The sequence below is a fragment of the Vulpes lagopus genome, chromosome 4 (genome assembly GCF_018345385.1).
Source record: "Vulpes lagopus strain Blue_001 chromosome 4, ASM1834538v1, whole genome shotgun sequence".
NCBI classification, from domain to species: Eukaryota; Metazoa; Chordata; class Mammalia; order Carnivora; family Canidae; genus Vulpes; species Vulpes lagopus.
In genome coordinates, this window is record NC_054827.1 from 23,046,492 (window position 1) to 23,065,618 (window position 19,127).

General features: G+C 40.0%; 1 protein-coding gene and 1 pseudogene across 8 annotated transcripts in view; one reads left to right on the forward strand and one right to left on the reverse strand.

Moving 5' to 3' along the window:
• TRMT9B (tRNA methyltransferase 9B (putative)) overlaps positions 1 to 19,127 on the reverse strand; it is a 63,782-nt gene that overhangs the window by 8,909 nt on the left and 35,746 nt on the right. For 5 of the 8 annotated variants that reach the window (XM_041753614.1, XM_041753618.1, XM_041753612.1 and 2 more), the window contains 3 exons: positions 18,841 to 18,943; positions 18,247 to 18,444; positions 4,502 to 4,656 (listed from right to left, as the gene is read on the reverse strand). In XM_041753614.1, coding sequence (XP_041609548.1) covers positions 4,502 to 4,655 — 154 coding nt within the window. In that variant the 5' untranslated portion in view covers position 4,656; positions 18,247 to 18,444; positions 18,841 to 18,943. The remainder of the gene's footprint in view (positions 1 to 4,501; positions 4,657 to 18,246; positions 18,445 to 18,840; positions 18,944 to 19,127) is intronic. The other 3 variants (XM_041753617.1, XM_041753616.1, XM_041753611.1) reach the window with 2 other exon arrangements.
• LOC121490041 lies at positions 14,108 to 14,865 on the forward strand (annotated as a pseudogene).

The following is a 19,127-nucleotide window of genomic DNA, read 5'->3' on the forward strand; positions in this document are numbered from 1 at the left end:
TAAATGTGCAAGAAGCATATCAGGACATTTTTGACACTGCAGTAAGCTCCAGTACCCAACAGTCATGCCGCTTTACTCAATCTCATTAAATGATAACGTTTCATAGTATTGAAGCGAGCTAACAGAAAGTACGGGCTTACATTCCATTCCCTCTTTTCCATTCTGTGCCTCACTCAAAGAAGAAAACAGATACTTGCCCTAATTCCATGAAATGTTTTGGTGCACGGCGGGCAGGTGTTTGCTAGAAATAACTAATCTGAATGTTTCCTCTTAAGTTTGTAGGCACAACTACATTTTTAAAATTCAGAGGTTTTTTGTTTTTTGGGTTTTGTTTTGTTTTTTTTTTTTTTTTGCTAAGACTCTTATCTCAAAGAGGATTCTCTTTTCCCATGGGAAAGAGAAGACTAGATCACCTATTTATTTCTCATTTTATATACATTTCATGAAGCCAGAGATGAAGGGATATGTTTTATTCTGTAGGCATGGTGCCCACCACAAAGCAGGAGCCCCACGTTTTTATTGACTCAGTGAAGGAATGGTAAACAGGGAATGACTTGGCAAATCAAATATGACCACAGAGACTGGGAATAAATACATAAAGTTAAGAGGCAAAGGGGATCTTAATTATTGAAAAGTTTATTTTTATTATGTATACACAAATGCAATTTTCAATACTATTGGGACAAATGCTTGTTCTGATGTTGGGTAAGAAAGTAACCTTGCTCAAAAAGAATTGAGCTCTGGTCTTTTTCCTGCTTTCTGAACTAATCTACATAAAGCTCTCAAACCCCAGAACGTCCTCCACACCCCATCTAATGTCCTTATGGGACTAGCCCATTTTAGGTAGCAGTATTGCCATGACCGCACAGATCCTAGCATTTCCTCAGAGACCTGGGATTTCTGCTGTTTTTGAACCATCAAAGTTCTTTTCACTTGGGCTATAGCTCCTGCTCACTTAATTCCTGATACCTGCCCTGAATTCTTAGTTGCCATCAGGGACCCTTCACCCACACCTCAGTAAATCAGCTGGACTGGGGAATAGGGTGAGGTGGCTAATAAAATTCTTGTCAACTGAAAGTTGCACCAATTAAATAGTGAAAACAGCCTAGGAAATTACTGTATGGGTAAAGCTGGAACCCGATTACCTCCAGATGATTATGACCTATACAAAGTTTTACTAGTAATAAAATATATATTGCTAATCTAATAGTCAAGTTAGCCAACATAACAAACCATTGATTTTAGCCAAGTAGAAAACCTGGAAAGAAAAACATTTCCTTTTGGAGATAGTCATATTATCCTACTTTATTTTGTCTAATTACCTTGGGCTCTTTCTTTTCATTCATTTTTTTCTTTTACTTTACTTTTATTTTAAAACCTTTCTCTAGGGGCACCTGGATGGCTCAGTCAGGTGAGCATCCGATTCTTGGTTTCAGCTCAGCTCATGATCTCAGGCTTGTGGGATCAAGCCCCCCATCAGGCTCTATGCTAGGCTTGGAGTCTTCTTGGGATTCTTTCTCTCCATGCTTTCTCTCTCTCTCTCTCTCTCTCTCTCTAGACACTCTTTCTAAAATAAATAAAATCTTTAAAAAAAGCCTATCTCTCATTGTGTAATCAAAATAGTTCCATTTGGGCAGCCCCAGTGGCACAGCGGTTTGGCGCCGCCTGCAGCCTGGGGTGTGATCCTGGAGACCCAGGATTGATTCCCACATCGGGCTCCCTGCATGGAGCCTGCTTCTCCCTCTGCCTGTGTGTCTCTGCCTCTCTCTCTCTCTGTGTCTATGAATAAATAAATAAAATCTTTAAAAAATAGTTCCATTCATTTATAGAGTAGTAAAAAATATAAAAGCACAAAATTTGAAAAATAGAAATGGGTAAAAATATTACTAGATATAATTATGGATTTACACAGGGGCATCTAAACAGTATCATTTGCACCATAATTTATAGTAGCAAGATAGAACAGACAACATGGATCTGTTAATACGGTGTAAGTACAAATATGGGTTGCTCTCTACAATACAGTAAAGAAAACAGAAGTAAGGTGTACTTATGACAGTTTGTATAACATATGGTGGTATGTTACCATTTGTGTAATCAAAAAACGATAATCCACCCATATGTACACATATGGAAATGCTCATACTTAAATATCTTGATTATATAAGCTAGTTGCTTCTAGTGTGGGTTGCTTGGTGCTGCAGGACTGGGATGGCATATTTTTCACTGTAAACCCTTTGGTACCTTTGTTACTGAGCCATGTAAGGGGATCAGCTATCAAAAAATTTTTAAACAATAGGTATTCCTTCTTTTTTGAATTGTTTATATCCTTTCCTCATTTTTCCTTTGAATTTTTGGTCCTATTCTTTCATACTGACTTTGAAGAATGCTCTGTAGATTAAGAAAATTATAGGGGATCCTTGGGTGGTGCAGCGGTTTAGCGCCTGCCTTTGGCCCACGGCGCGATCCTGGAGACCCGGGATCGAATCCCAAGTCAGGCTCCCGGTGCATGGAGCCTGCTTCTCCCTCTGCCTGTGTCTCTGCCTCTCTCTCTCTCTCTGTGTGACTATCATAAATAATTAAAAATTTAAAAAAAGAAAATTATCCAGTTTTCTTTTTTTTTTTTTCCAGTTTTCTATCATATAAAGTTGCAGATATTTTTACTTAGTTTCCAGGGGTTTTTTTTTGGCTTCATTTATATATGTGTCTAGATTTTTGCCTTATAGAACTTTTAAACTTTTATATGGTCAAAGATATCAAAAGAGTTGATCTTCTTTACTCACAGGTTCTATATTTATATGTTCACCTACTTGACAGAATATGTTATCCCCAAGTCAGTACTCAAGCACTTGTGTGATGGGTCACCAACAAGCCTGCTTATAGGGCAGCAAAAATTTGGAAAAATCTGAATTGCCTGAGGTGCCCCTGACCAGCACCTTGTTTTGGTTCTCATCCTATCAACAAGTGTCCTTTAGGTGGTCTGTTTACTGTCACTTTTTTAATTTAATTTTATTTAATTTTATTTAATTTTATTAATTAATTAATTTATTTATTTATTGCATTTTTGTGCTCTGTTAGTGACTTCATGGTGTAGGATGGCTGCTGAGCTTAAGGCTCAAGTGCTGGGTGGGGGCTGTGAGCTGTGGGGTCGGGTGGGGTTCCTAAGCCAAGATGGCTATGACGAACCTTATGGACAAGATCTATGTGTTCAGTGCACTTGGCTCAGGCTTGAGTTACAGTGTGCTGGCCTTGGGTTCAATGCTCAAAAATCCATCCTATATAGTAATAACGTGTCTTCAAACAGACATACTCATGAAACGAGGTTAGGGACTGATTTGTTGACAAAAATGCTGTAACTGGAGATTCACAGGAACCTTGATCCTGCATCTCCCCGAGGAGCCGTAATTCAGCATTCGCGAAGTCAGTGTTCATGGCAATTTTTACTAACTTAACATAGGTACTGTGAGTAATGACAACTGGATTATCTTTTATGATTTCTGACTTTCCTTGGTGTTACATATAGAAGGGGATTTTGCTTCTGATGATATTTTTAAAAATAATCTAGTTCTCAGTCAGCTAGTCCTTTAAAGATTTCATTTTCTCATACTTCAATCTTGGCTTCATTTGGAATTTGAGGAGTAGGGTATGAGGAAGAAGCATGTAATTATACTGTTGTCCTAAAGCCACTTACTGAATGGCCTCTTTTTCTTCTAACTGATTTTAAGATTCTGGTACTTTGCTGACACTGTGGGCGGTGAGAGTTCCAAACTCACTGTATCTTCTGAAACCACAGTTAATTTTTAGTAGTTGACATGATAGAGATATTCTCAAAGTCTCTCCATTTCTAGCTGACATGCATTCCTTTCCCACATTCCACACGGTTCATATACCACCTCTAATATGTTAAGAAGCCCTGGACACATGTCTGTTTGTCTTCCTAATAGTTAGAGTGAATGTTTACAGCAAATGTCAAATCAGAAGGAATTTGTAACTATAGAATTATGACTCTTATGGGCACAGTCTGTATGCAGTTTCTGGAAAGCAGTTTTAGGTGGGCAAGCCTCCAGTGGGAATCCCATCATCGTGTCTTGAACCTTAGTCTTAAATCTACTGGGTTGTAGTTTACCACTTCTTGATTCAGAAATATATGAGCCAAAGCCCTCCAGGCAAATAATATCCAATTAAAGATATGCTTACAGTGAAAGACCTCCAGAATAGTTAAGGGAAAGGATCTATGAAACTAATAAGAGGTTACAGGACTTCTGCAATCCCACAATTCTGGCTTTTCTGTAGAAGGCATGTGAGCCACCAAACAGGATTGGCAACTATGAAGAGTTATCTAACTTTTAACTGGTCAATTTCACCCTCAGTCATTTCTGTCCTGATTTCTTCAATAATGCCAGGTCAATTTTGTTGGTCGATGTATGCAGAGGTGTTTGAATCTGAAAAGGAAAAGCACAATAGACTATATTTCAGACTACATGGCACAACCCCGGGTTACCTATGTCAGCAATGAGGCTGCCCGGCTTCTGCTCCTGGAGGAACTGGCGGACGCGAGGCCATGCTTTGCTCTGCAGGTCGCTGAAGTATGGTGCGGTGCTCTCATACACATCATGCACATGCTGCTGCTCCAGCTGGGCGGCTTCATGGTCCATCCTGGGAATGGGGCCACCCCAAGAAATGCAGGTCAGAGTCTGCTCCAGAGGTAGTCAAAGGAGGATGCAGATTTCCTAAAATTCGGGACCTACTACTACCAAGGTCATACCATCCTGACACTTTTTTTTAAGCTGCAAAGAACAGGGGCACCTGGTTGGCTCAGCGGTTAAGCATCTGCCTTTGGCTCAGGGTGTGATCTCAGAGTCCCAGGATCAGGTCCCACATGGGGCTCCCTGCATGGAACCTGCTTCTCCCTCTGCCTGTGTGTCTGCCTGCCTCTCTCTCTCTCTCATGAATAAATAAAATCTTAAAACCCAAAACAATAAACTGCAAAGAACAAAACCTGCAAGGTAACCCTGCCATAGCTGTCCAAAGAGTAGTAAATGTAGAGTTTTTTTTACCTGCACATCTTCAGAAAAGAATGGTTTGGAAATGAGCCAGTCATCACAAATTCTTGTGCAAGATCAATTCTTCATTTTGGAAGCATATATAAAAGACTTACAAAATGGTTCTCTCTGGATAAAATCATTCTATCTAATGCTAAGTACATTTTCAAATTTTATAACAGGTAGCTCATCACTCCTGTCCAATCACAAAGCCCTAGTTATTCTATCTTTTTAATGTTCTGGGATTCCAACCCTTTCTGTTTCCATACTGATCCTGCTTTAAAGAAGGTGCTCATCTCTTGCCTGAATTACTTCCATGGCCTGTTAATAGGTTGGCTTGTTTGTATTTGCTTTTTGGCCCTCTCAATCCCTTCCCTTATGCCACGACTGTTTTTATAACACGTGAATCTACTTGTGTTGCTTTCCATCTTGGACTTCTTCAAAGGCATCTTACAGCTTGCCCGGTCAAGTTCAGGTGTCATAGGGCATTCAAGGCTCTTTCTGATCTGGCCTTAACCTACCTCTTGAAGCCATTTGTCGCCACCCTTCCCCAGCACTGGCTGCGTTACTCAGTGAACCATGGTTTCTCAGTTGCAACACATTCTCTCCCATCCAGGGCCCTGAACAGATGCTGCACTTTACCTGGCTAACTTTGCATTCTTGGCACACACGTCACCTCTTCCAGAAAGCCTTGTCTGACCTCTCATGCAGGACTGGGCAATCAGAAAGGAGTGGAGAAACATAAGAGTAATCTTAGAGGCCTCTGCTGTGTTGGGTTTAATCTTTTAATTATTCTCTTGAGGCATGTGAGTGAAGGAAAGTGGTCAGGGGCTCAGCATGTCGCTTTTACCAATTAATGTGAAAGTATCCTCGATCATTTGAGAACCCTACAGGTGCGTATCAGATAGTTTGATCCCTCCCATTGTACTCCTGTGTGTCCCATGCATACTTCTACAGATCCAAAGGGCTATGATAGTTTATTTGATATTTTCCTCTAGCCCTGGCTAGAAGATCCTCGAGATCAAGGGCTTGTCTTATTTAATGCTGAATCCCCTGGGGTTTGCACACAACATACCGTCAATAAGTGAACAAACACAACCAGAATGGAGCCTAACCCTGAGTGCAGAGGAGGGTACTGGCTTTGGTAGAAGAAGGAGTGACTCTGGGGAGTGTGGCAAGAGAGTGGCCTTACAGTCACAAGCTTGCAGATGAGAAAGGGACCTGAGAAGGGTGCCATCTCTAGACAGCTTCTGTGTCCCATTCTCCACCCTCCATCCCCTCATCACTTCTACCCTGGAAAGTAGGAAGCACTTGAGCAAGGCAGCGTCTAATTAGTAACTACAAAGTACCTTCCCTTCTTACTCCCCTTTACATTTAAGCAATATCTTGTGGAGGGATACACTTTGAGACTGCATAAATATCGTTTCTCGTAGGCTCATCCACCAATTTTAGCATCCTATCCATTGGTGGTTCTTGCCCTAAACAGTTAATACTACAGTTATCACCAAATGATGATAGTCTAATTCCATCATTCCTTCTCTTACAAGGAAGAGCTTTTTAGGATTTACTCTTAAAAAAACAAATTAGCAGTAGACTATCCTTAATTACCCTGGACCTGCCCACAGCCCCTGCAAAAAAATCTGGCAAACTCCTAACAGAGTACAAAATTCATTTGTGAGGTCTGACAAAACTTCCACCCAAACTGAAACAGCTTATGTTGCACTCTCAACTGGAATTTACAAAGTAAACATATGGCTGGCTATGACTGCCTACACACCAGAAAAACCCAAACACTGAGTGCTTTTCTTTTTAATCAAAATCTCCGTAGACTTAAGTCTATTTAACACTTTTTCCACTCAAGGAATCAAATCCAGCAATGCAATTTTGAGGAGCCCTAGAACAAATAAATTTACTTTCTTGTACTTGCACACATTAAGTGGCAATTAACATAAACTCGATTATCTTCATTCTGGCTCCCACTAGAAGCTAAGAATTTGTAGTATCTAAAAGAGTACTCCTTGGAGACCTTCCTCTGAGTCCTCTCCCAAATTGGTTGGCCTGTGCCATACAGAAAGAGATATTTTAAAGTGTGTGAACAATATAAACCCATTTTGTTTTTATTGTATTTTACAGCTGAGGTTATAGACTGCAGAATGAATAGCTGACCGTGAAACTGATTTGTCGAGTTGGGGCTCTCCAATGTGTGACATTTTTAACACTGGATTTAAATTTCCTGCAATATTTTCCATATGAATTTTATACATCAAGGCAAATTCTTTGTGAGCTAGGTAATGTGATTAAGCCAGTGGGATCAGTACTAAGAGCACAGGGTTCAAGGTGAAGCTGGGGAGATAGGATTTGGTTTAGCCAGGCTTCTTAACCTGTGTGCTATCAAGTTCTAGGCCCTTGTAGCTAGCCTTATTGGTGAGTCATGAGAGAAGGCAAAATAATTTGAAAGGCAAGGAGAAGTCCGATGAAGTAATGCACTGAAAATTCAAGGAACTAATTTAGGTTTTACTTTGAGTGCAATGGAAAGTAGAAAATAGTTTTTAAATTGGTAGATGGGTTGGAGGGTAGGTAATATGATTGGATGTATAATTTTAAAAGATTGCTCTAGGCCTAATTCTAAGCAGACTAGAGTAGCTGTTGTTATTTGTCCAACCAAGTTCACCACCCCTCTTATTCTAATAATTTGTATCTTGTCCTCTTGGTCACAGAGGCCAAGAGGTCACAGGCATGTGACCAAGGCCTGGCCAATCATGGTACCATATCCCTGGACATAATCATTGGTCCAAGGTGGGCAGGTGATATAAGGTGAGCCAATTAGAATCCCTCCTGGAGCTATCTCCGTGTGGCTTTGGGGCACCTGAGTGGCTCAGTCAGTTAAGCGTCCAACTCATAACTTCAGCTTAGGTTATGATCTCAGGGTTGGGAGATAGAGCCCCATGTGGGACTCTGCACTGGGTGTGGAACATGCTTAAGATTCTCTCTCTCTCCTTCTCCACCTGCCCCTCCCTGCCCCATTCCCACTCACACACACACTCTCAAAATAAATAAAAATAAAATTTTAAAAATAAAAATAAAGAACCAGTGGCCTGTCTCTGGCATCACCAGAGGTAGAAAGATGAAAGATCAGGCTGCCCATGACTATCTTTCCCTCACATGGAAAAGACCTGTCTTTAGGTAGAAGAGAATGAAGTCAGGCAAAGTAAACAGATGAGAGAAAAATGCAGAGAGAAAAAGAACTACAGCCCACAGAAAGTCCTGGTTCTACTCCCTGAGACTTTGGTTTTTACAGTCCTGGGGGCCCGATACTTCTTATCCTACCCAACTCAGGGTCAGTCAATTCCCCTTTGTACTTATGATTGTTGGGTTTCTGACCTGACCACCACAGGAGTCCTCTTTAATTCAGCATTACTTCTTATACGAAGAGCTTGGGTTTTTGTCTGCATCTAGCTGTATTCCTTGCAAAATAGAAGAGAGGAGAGAAAGTGATAGAAAAGTAACGAGAGGTCAGTCGCTTGATGTGCTTTCCCATGGAGAGAGGAACAAAGAGAAGGATCTCAGCAATGCTTCTAGCAACAGGGTCATCATTAAGAAGTCACCAATATTTGGTTGCTCTGTTCTAAGATAACACCTCTCCATCCAATTTCATTCAGGCAAAGTTTGAATTTTGTCCATTAAATATGATCAGAAAGATGTAGATTGTGTTTGGGCAGAAGCTTTAGGAGCCAGTGGGTAGCTCCAGTGCTGTTTTGCATGCCTCTGCAAAATCATGGAAACAGCAGCATAGTCCCCAAGCAACTGCTCTTGATGGGCAGACAGTGTGGATATTTTAAGCCAAAAAAAAGGGGGAAATAAACAGCTCATGTAAGAAATGTTGAACAGGTAACGAAAAAGTAAAAATTATCAATCATATTCTATTAGAAGTTACCTTGTTACTATGTGAGTCAGTCTTTTTCCTTCATAAATATTAACATTTTCCTTTTTACTACAGATGTAACAAAACTGGGAGAAAACTGAGACAGTACTGCATTCCGCTTCTTAAAACTTAATTTATTATTGTGAGCCAAGAAGCGACTTTTGTCTCTGGTTTTCTCCAAACTTCTCAAGTATAATTTCCTTCATCCAGTAAATGCCACAGGACCCTAAATGTTTCAGAGTCTACAGAGTACTATAATGACTTAAGCAATGCTACCGGATTCTGGACTCTAAAGAAACAATGTAAAATATACAGGTTTGGTTAGCCCATAGTATCTAGCACTAACTAGTCTTAAATATAATAGGTATAACCATGTTTAATGAGTAAGTGAAAACTGAAACTCCAGCCAAGGCAACAATATTTTAAAATTACTTTAACAGTTTAGGAATAATTGACGTATAACAAACTGCATATATTTAATGTGTGTGATTTGATAAATTTTATACAAATGCATGTGGGGAACCATGAGACAATTACGATAATGAACATAGCCATCACCCACAAAGTTTCCTTCTGCCCCTCTGTAAGCCATCCCTCTCACATGTCAGTCTTTTCTGATGCCATCTTTCTGGGCAAAAAAAAAAAAGGGGGGGAGGTAGAGAAGTGCACATAGAGACATGTCCAATACCCACAATTTCACATGCAACTTTGAGATCTGAAGTGAGTACCAAAAAATGAAATACTTTTAATGATCACTGGCAAACTATACACATATACCACACACATGTATAAATAGTAAAAATAATTCAGAGGAGCCGAAAAGGCTTTCTGAGAGATTTTCCTAGTATCTCATCAAGGAGATGAGACACTGCCCTTGACCCCCAGAGAACACAGGGAACTCTGAGAGGCCTTGTTTAGTCCCCTGGAGTGGTTCCTTGTCCCCAGGGAGGCGTCACCAGAGCTGCAGAGTCTCAGGGCAGTTTATAGTAACCACTCCTAGAAAGGCAGCTCCAAGACTAGGATCATAAGCTGTAAGCTCACAGCCCAGTGACCAGAAGGGATCTGTCTTTTGTTTGTGATGGGAACTTCTGTTAAATTTTATCCTGAGTTTCTTTCCACACCACTATTTTCTCCTTCATGTTTGGCTCAATGGAAAACGCACTTATTTGTTTTCTGTATCCAGATACCTACCTACTGACTACATTTCTGAATTAAACCCTCTTTCTAGGAGGTCAAACAATAAAACTTGGAGGAAAAAAGAGCTTCTATATAACCTTGGGCTAGGTTAAACTTTCTTCAACAGAAAGACCTAACCGTAAAAGGGAAAATAAATAAATTAGACTATATTAAAATTAAGATATCCAGGGGCACCTGGGTGGGTCAGTCAGTTGAATATCTGACTCTTGGTTTCAGCTCAGATCATGATCTCAGGGTGGTGAGATCGAGCCCTGTGTCAGGCTGCATGCTCAGCATAGAGCCTGCTTAAGATTCTCTCTCCCTCTGCCCCTCTCCCCCGCCCCCGCTCACACTCCTCTTGTTCTCATTATCTCAAATAAATAAATACGATCTTTTAAAAAAAATTAAGACATCCATAGGAGAGTGAAAATTCAACCGATAGGATGTGAAAAGATGGTCATAGTACATACGTCTGACAAAGGATCTGTATCCAGAATATGAAGATTTCTTCCACATTGCTAAGCAAGAGACAAACAACTCAATATAAAAATGGGCAACAACAACAACAAAAAAACCCTCAAAACTTCACAGTGGGCAGGAGATGAACAGGAAACACACAAAAAGTGTGCATCTTCATTCATATCAGGCAACTGCCGATTAAAACCACACCATGATACCACCACCTATGCAAGAGGATGGCTAACAGGAAAAAGACAGAAAATGCCAAGTGTTGGTGAGAACTGGGAGTGTCCAGAATCCGAATATGCTGCTAGGAGAATCATAAATTGTGTCAGCCTGTTGGGAAGACTCTTTGGCAAGTGACAACTAAGCCAAACATATGAGTATCCTGTGGCCCAGAGATTGTACTCTTTATGTATGTGTATATGTATCCAAAAGAAATGCACACATATGTTTACCAAAAGACAGTCACACTCTTCAGAATAGCACAGACCTGGAAATGTATATCATCAGTTGAACAATCAAATAAATTGCCATGAATTCATACAAAGAAATACGTCCGGGTAATAAGGAGAAAAAGTCTGTGACTATATGCAGTGAGATGGCTCAGTCTCATAAATAAAATGTTAAAAGAGAAAGACACAAAAGAATATGGAATGTAGGATTCCATTTATGCAAAGTACAAAAACAGGTAAAGCAAACCTGTGTCATTAGAAGTGGAATAATGGTTACCTAGGGGTGTAGGAATTGCAAAGGGGGGCACTGTCCTGGGGTGTGGTTAATATTCTATTTCTTGATCTGGGTCCTGTTTACATGAGTGCGCTTATTTTGTGAAAATTCATTGAAGTGTACATTTATATGTGCTCCTCTGTGTATTTCAATGTAAGAAAAACCTTTTACTTTCAGACAATTGTCCTACTATGAACTTTAAAGCATTTTAAAACCCATAGCTGAGCAGAATATCCTTTCTCAGCTGTGTCCCGCCATTGCCAGGATGAATGAATGCTATTCGGTTAGTGCCTTCTGGGGGATACCTAGACACTGGAGATTACTAGGGTCAAAGATGAGTTATGGTACTATTTTGAGGCAGTATTCCCATGAAATTAGATGATGTAATAATATATACTCTTATATACAACAGGAGAAACTGTTGAGAGAGTTTTTAGCTCAGAAGAAATGTAACTGAGGATTTCCTGGTCTCTTTTTTCTTGGAATACAACTATAAAAAATTTTAAGATCATAAAAAAGACCTGAACAATAATGATAAACCCAGTGCTTGGGACGTTCACCCAAGCACTGTGACTTCAACAACCACACACCTCACAACTCTGATTCACAAATAACCCTTATGCACATGATATAGGGAAATGAACTGAGGGTTTCTTACTAATTTAAATAAAATAATGACTCATGCCAGATTATCCAGTGACCCGTGAAGAATAAAGTCCATTTGCTCTCAGTAAATATGTCATATTAGGGCAGCAGGTTAGCAACTAATTGGTCTGTGGCAAGAAAAGAAACTCACTTTACTAGCCCTAGATCCATGTGCTCACTAGATATTGAATAGCTTTACCTAAACATCCAATGTGAAATTAAAGATGAATTATGTTAGCCACAGCATCCAAGTAGCACAACTACAATGATATATGAGGATTACAGATCTCAGTAAGTGGATGGGAACAGAAATTATATAAAGAATCCAGGAAGGGTGCTATCTTACCTTTAGCCTATAACAGCACGCTGGTCCTACTCTTACTTACCATCATTCTCTAATTACCTTGTTGTTCTATTGTGACTGTTACTCATTAAGATAATTCTCAGATACTTCAATGCCTTTTTAGAAATGTTTGGACAAACTGAAATTTCCTGATTTATTACTCCTATGTTGATCAGCTGGAATGTTTAGGCAGCTGTTTCTGTGGCTCTCTGCAAGTGCACTTACTGGAAAAACCTGCTGAGCTTATGGGAGAATAAAATCTTTCAGAACGATTTCACAATATTTATAAGCTTTAGAACCAAGGAAACAGCAATGTGGAGCCTAATTGAAAGTTGGACGGTTAACCTCTTGAACAACACATACATAATAGAAGAAACAGGGTTCCCCAAAAAACAAAGAAGGAGCCAAAAATATATGCTAATACAGTTTTTCTTTTTCTTTTTAAAAGATGTTATTTGAGAGAGAGAGAAACAGTACGGAGAGGAGCAGAGGTAGAGGGACAAGCAGGCTCTGTGCTGAGCACAAGGCCCAACAGGGGTCTTGATCCCACAACCCTGTGATCATGACCTGAGCCAAAATTAAGAGTCGAGATGCTTAACTGACGAAGCCACCCAAATACCCCTACAGTTTTTCTTTCTAAATAAGCAAAATGGAATGATGAGGGAAAGAGGAAAGACACCAGGGGAAGAGAAAAGAAGGATGGGAAAAAGGAAAACAAATATATATTGAGTGATTATCATGTGCTTCCTATATGTTAAGGTAAAAGAAGCAAGACACTGCAATGGGAAAAATAGACAAAAATCTAAGAGTTCTAATTTTATAGGGATAAAAATAAGGAAGAAGTGATAAAATATATAATTTTATGATTTTATTAATTAATTTTATATATATTCCATTAGGGCTCAGAACTATTTGCATTCTAATATTCATTGTTCATAGAATGTATTACCATTAATCATTAATAGAAATAACACTGACAACTTGTAACTACAACTGAAATTTGCTTGAACCAATTAAAAAATTGAAGTTCAAAATAATACCAAAGAGGCTTAAAAACCCTTGCTCTAGAAGTCTAGAATTGTGGTATGCTGGAGTCTAATATATTATGTTCAGTTCCAGTGTAACTGGAAATTGTTAAAAAGGAAATTGTCTGTGAGCCCTGCTTGTATGTAAAATAATATATCACCAAATGAATGCATGGAGAAATTCGGATCCTCACCTTAGAATTCAATTAAATTGTACTTATAAGAAGTTTCAAAGACTGACCAAAGCTGGGCAATCCACCATGTTTCTTAAAGCCCTGCTGGGGCTCCTGGGTGGAGCAGTCCGTTAAGCATCTAACTCTTAATTTTGGCTCAGGTTGTGATCTCAAGATCATGAGATCAAGCCTCGCATCAGGCTCCATGCTCAGTGCAGAGTCTGCTTGAGATGCTCTCTATCTCTGTCCCTCACGCTTGTGCTCACTCTCTCTTTCTAAAATAAATAAATATTTTTTTTTTATGATTTAATAGCTCTCACTGCCATATCAGTGAGTTGATTATAATTGGGTTTTTTCTTTATTTTTTTTTAATTTTTATTTATTTATGATAGTCACAGAGAGATAGAGAGAGGGGCAGAGACACAGGCAGAGGGAGAAGCAGGCTCCATGCACCGGGAGCCCGACGTGGGATTCGATCCCGGGTCTCCAGGATCGCGCCCCGGGCCAAAGGCAGGCGCCAAACTGCTGCGCCACCCAGGGATCCCATAAATATTTTTTAAAAAATCCCAAACACCTCTTTTCTGGCTGGAACCATGGAGAGAGCAGAAGAGAAGAAAAAGAAGGTTCTTGAAGTGTCAGAAACCCTTAAAAAAAAGTGAAGGAATGTCACAGAGTTAAAGATCAAGCATCTGAGGAAAAAAGTTTGCCCAAAAGATGCTTTGAAAGGCAAGGAGGAAGTTTATCTATGAAAAAGCTAAGCATTACCACTAGGAATACAGGCAGATGTACAAAACTGAGATCTGAATGGTGAAGATGGCAAGAAAAGCTGGCAACTTCTACGTGCCTGCAGAACCCAAATTGGCATTTGTCATCAGGATCAGAAGTATCAATGGTGTGAGCCCAAAGGTTCGAAAGGTGTTGCAGCTTCTTCGCCTTTGCCAGACCTACAATGGCACCTTTGTTAAGCTCAACAAGGCTTCAGTTAACATGCTAAGGATGGTGGAACCATATATAGCCTGGGGGAGGGGGGAACCCAAACCTGAAGTCGGTGAATGAACTGATCTACAAGCGTGGTTATTGCAAGATCAACAAGAAGCGAATTGCCCTGACGGATAACACATTGACTGCCCTATCTCTTGGTAAATAGGGCATCATCTGCATGGAGGATCTGATTCACGAGATCTATACTGTTGGAAAACAGTTCAAAGAAGCAAATAACCTTTTATGGCCCTTCAAATTATCTTCTCCACATGGGGGTATGAAGAAAAAGACCACCACCCATTTTGTAGACGGTGGAGTTGCTGGGAATAGGGAAGACCAGATCAATAGGCTTATTAGGAGGAAGAACTAAGATATCTACCATGATTATTTTTATAATCTGGTCAGTTAATAAATTACTACTTTCAAATGGAAAACAAACAACCAATGCTGTTAACCTGCCTTTCAGGGAGAGTAGCAAACTTGAAAATTCTAACACAGCCAAGGCATAGCAATCAAATCACTTCAGGTCACCCGACGTGTTTGAAGATCTGACTGCTAAGGAAGGGGAGAGAGGGAGGGAAAAAGGACTCTGACGTGTGAACCCCAAAGCATGAAGGCACAGAAGTATTGCTGGAGGTAATTTCCAGCAATAATTTGTTTTAAACAGTAAGATGTTAGTTTGAAAGAGCAGAGGATCTGGCAAAGGTAGGTGTGAAAAATAATTTTGGAAATTCGAGATTCTGTGGAATATCTGATCTCTCCCCAAACCTGAGGCCATATACTTATGATCATTATTTGCAATCCCAGACATTTTAGAAATTAAATACATTTTATTTTATTAATTAATTAATGTACTTATTTATTTATTTGTAGAAAGCAAGTGGGGAGAAGGGAATAGGGGAAGGAGGAGAGGCAGAGGAAGAGAGAGAGAATCCCAAGCAGACTCTTTGTTGAGCAAGGAGCCCAAGGTTGGGCTCAATCTCACAACCCTGAGATCATGACCTCAGTTGAATGAAATCAAGAGTCCTATGCATAACTGACTAAACCATCCGGTTTATGCTTAACTGACTAAACCATCCGGCAACCATCTCTGAGTACCCCAGAGATTAAATACTTTTTATTTTTTTATTTTTTACAATCATTCATTCATTCATTCATTCATTTGAGACACAGAGAGGCAGAGACCTAGGCAGAGGGAGAAGCAGGCTCCACATGGGAAGCCTGATGCAGGACTCAATCCCAGGACCCCAGGGTCATGCCCTGAGCTGATGGCAGATGTTCAACCACTGAGCCACCCAAGTGCCCCAAGATTAAATACTTTTTAAAACTTCTGTTTATCCTCCCTTCCTTTGAGGAACTGCTCCCAGCTCAGACACCACATGATGCTGGGGCCTGCCGGTCCTGTAGGCCGGGGACAGTCACTCTCTCTCCCCAGGGATCACATTTCATAGGGTTGAAAACCCTTCAGGGGTCTCTATGTTCTGCAGGAAGAAGCTTGTACTCCTCAATCCAACATTCAAAGCCCTCCACAACCTGGTCCCAGTCTATCTTCCCAGTCTTATATCCTAGAACCACCATATCTCAAATTGTTAGCTTCTACCTGAAGACCTCTCTTCCCCTAAGTGGATCCCCGCCCCCCCGAGTGTCTCATACTCCCCTGGAAAACTGATGAGAGGTCATTGGAATCAAATCACTAATGGCACAACCCTAAAGTAAAGATCTTCAGGTTCCTTCCAAGTGTTGCCTTTCCTGAGGTTTGGTTTGTAGCTCTTTCTTCCATTAGCTACTTAGTACACTCCCCCAAAACCTGTCCTTCATGTCAGAGGAAGTATGTTTTGATATTTGCTGCCAACAGATTTTATTAAAGACTTGGATGTGTCTTCATGACCACAGCTTGCACCTTGGGGTGCCACGGTTGAAGGGAGTCACGCTGTGGCCCTGAGTTCCTGACAGGACTTGCCACTGCTTGTGGTACTAGAGCATCCTGGGATGGCAGGGTCATGTAGGAACCAGCACTAGCCTAAGAGATCAGAGTTGTGGTACTACCATGGCCATCTTTGCTGTTTCTTCCCCTTTCTTTTTGTAACCACCACAACCTAATATCTGAGCTGCTTTTACAGTTTCCAGGCTTTTTGCTTCCCTTGCCTTCCTCCCACTCCCCATATCTCATATATCCGTAAAGCTGGGAGTTTGCACCATCCTCCATTAATCATCACTTGCTGGAGACACTGTATGTTCCTGTGGTAAAATCACACAGTACATGTGTTACTCCTGGCTTGATGGCTTCAGCTTGTCACTTTTCCTCCATGAACCCAAGGAAAGCAATTTAGAATCTCTGTTCCATGCCAATTCTGGATAATTTTCCAGATAATGGATAATAGCCATTTCATAGGGTTGAAAACCCTTCAGGGGTCTCTATGTTCTGCAGGAAGAAGCTTGTACTCCTCAATCTGGCATTCAAAGCCCTCCACAACCTGGTCCCAGTCTATCTTCCTAGTCTTATATCCTGGAACCACCATATCTCAAATTGTTAGCTTCTACCTGAAGTCCTCTCCTCCCCTAAGTGGATCTCCTCCCCTGAGTGCATCTCATACAGCTCCTCATTCAGATCTTTGCTAAAGCCAATAGACTGTTCTCTGTCATCTGAAATGCTCCATCCCCTTCCCCCTTCTAAAATCTTACCTGGCCTTCAAAGTCTAGCAAGCTTCTTCCTCCTCCATAAAGACTTCATGGGAAGCCATAGATACAATCCAGCATTCCCAATCTTTCTGTGTTCTGCATATTTATTATCTGTATCACTCTTAAAACATTTCTCATGGTGCTATCTTGAATTCTCAACTTTGTATACATGCCCAACAAGACTAGAAGCTTCTGGAGGGCAGGAACTGGTCTGTGATCTGTCTTTGTCTATCTCACAGTGCTCTGCTGAACACAGAGCAGTCACCCAACATTTAACCGTAGAACCAATGCATTGATGACCTGTTTCTTAGCTCCTTCTGCAAGACAACAGGACTTTACTCCAGACAAACTGGTCCTCAAGTCTTTGGTCAGAAATCATAAATGCCCTACTGAGGACCAACAGGCACTCAGAGGAAACAGGGCTAGGACCAAGCTTTTCTGGTTGTGTTTTTATTTCATGATTTCCTGCCCTGGCCGAGGCCTGTTTTCCATATAACCCTAGGCATGCAGAAGTCCCAGCTTTGTATCTAAAAGCAAACACAAGCACTGTAAATTATTCTCCCATTATAAATGCCACAGAAGACACAATATTAAAAAAGAGAACATATAACTCTGCTTTAAATTTTTAAAGACCTATTCAAATTGCAATTCTAACATAACAGTTCGAGTTGGTCAGGATAGTTTGAAGACTTAATTATAAAATACATAGGTTTTTTTTTTTTCCTTTCAATCCATGATCCTTCAAACTTAACATCTGCATATTATTTTCAAGTACAGGTTATACTGCAAACTTTTGTATGCTAACAACTGTCATTTAACAATAATGCTCTTCAACTACTAGAAAAGGAATTATGCTCTCTAAAAAACAGTAGATATATTCTGGTCATTTTAACGTACCCTGTACAACTATTCTCAAATTCTTTTTATCACCTAATACAAAAATAAACTCCAACTTGCTTTATATCACATTGTCATAAATTTAAAATTATAGAGATTGGGACTAATGAGGTTTGCACAGTATCCCAACACGCTCATGTTATCTGAATTGCAGTAAAAGCTGAAAGCTACTAACCTGAGTCATCTTGTGATTACAGGAAAATTACTTCTTGTCTTTGTGAAGCATAGCAATTTCTACCCTCAGAGAGTGACAGTTTTTGCTCATGTCTTTCTTAGAGTGTAATGTAAATGGAAAACAGTAGAGTTAAATCAAACAGTGGGGTCCTTCACACGATGAAGCACTTTGCATGAGTCTCTGAAGGGAACACAGGCCCTATTCGGAAAAACACAAACACTAGATGTCATTTTACATAATGCAAATATTGAACCAGCTACAGCCCAGGTTGACCTCTTGACCTATGCATAAATTACCCAGGGATGAAGGGATTAGAAAGAGCTGTGAATATGTGGAGTATGCCAGAACTGAAAGAGCTATTTCTGAATTAATTCCTAAGCTTTCTATAAAATATACAGTACTTTCTCCCAAAATTACATTGAATGATCTCATCTCGTTCCTAGAAAAATTACAAGCATTGAGAGTCAACTCTGAATCTCATGGTTTAAGGAAACAAATGTATACTACTTAAGACAATATAACTAAACTGCATTAAAGCATTCCAGTACAATTTAACTACTCAATATTTGTTCATAATATCAGCTACTTCCATACCACTTTGAGAAGCACTCCTACTTATTCTTCATTGATCACATTTATTTTCTTTTTTCATAATACATTGGGTTTGTCATGATACACATCAGAAGACTCTTCGTTACTAGAAAAAAAAAAAAAAAGATGGGCCTTGTATGCCAAAAAGCACTTTGTAATGTAGAAGTCTTGGGGTATAAAATGAAATCTGGAGAGATGCCTGGTGTGGTAGGAAAAGCCAATTCTGTAAAACCTTAGGACCTGACTCCTTATCTGTAAATTAAGCAAATAGACCTTATATCTAGATCACA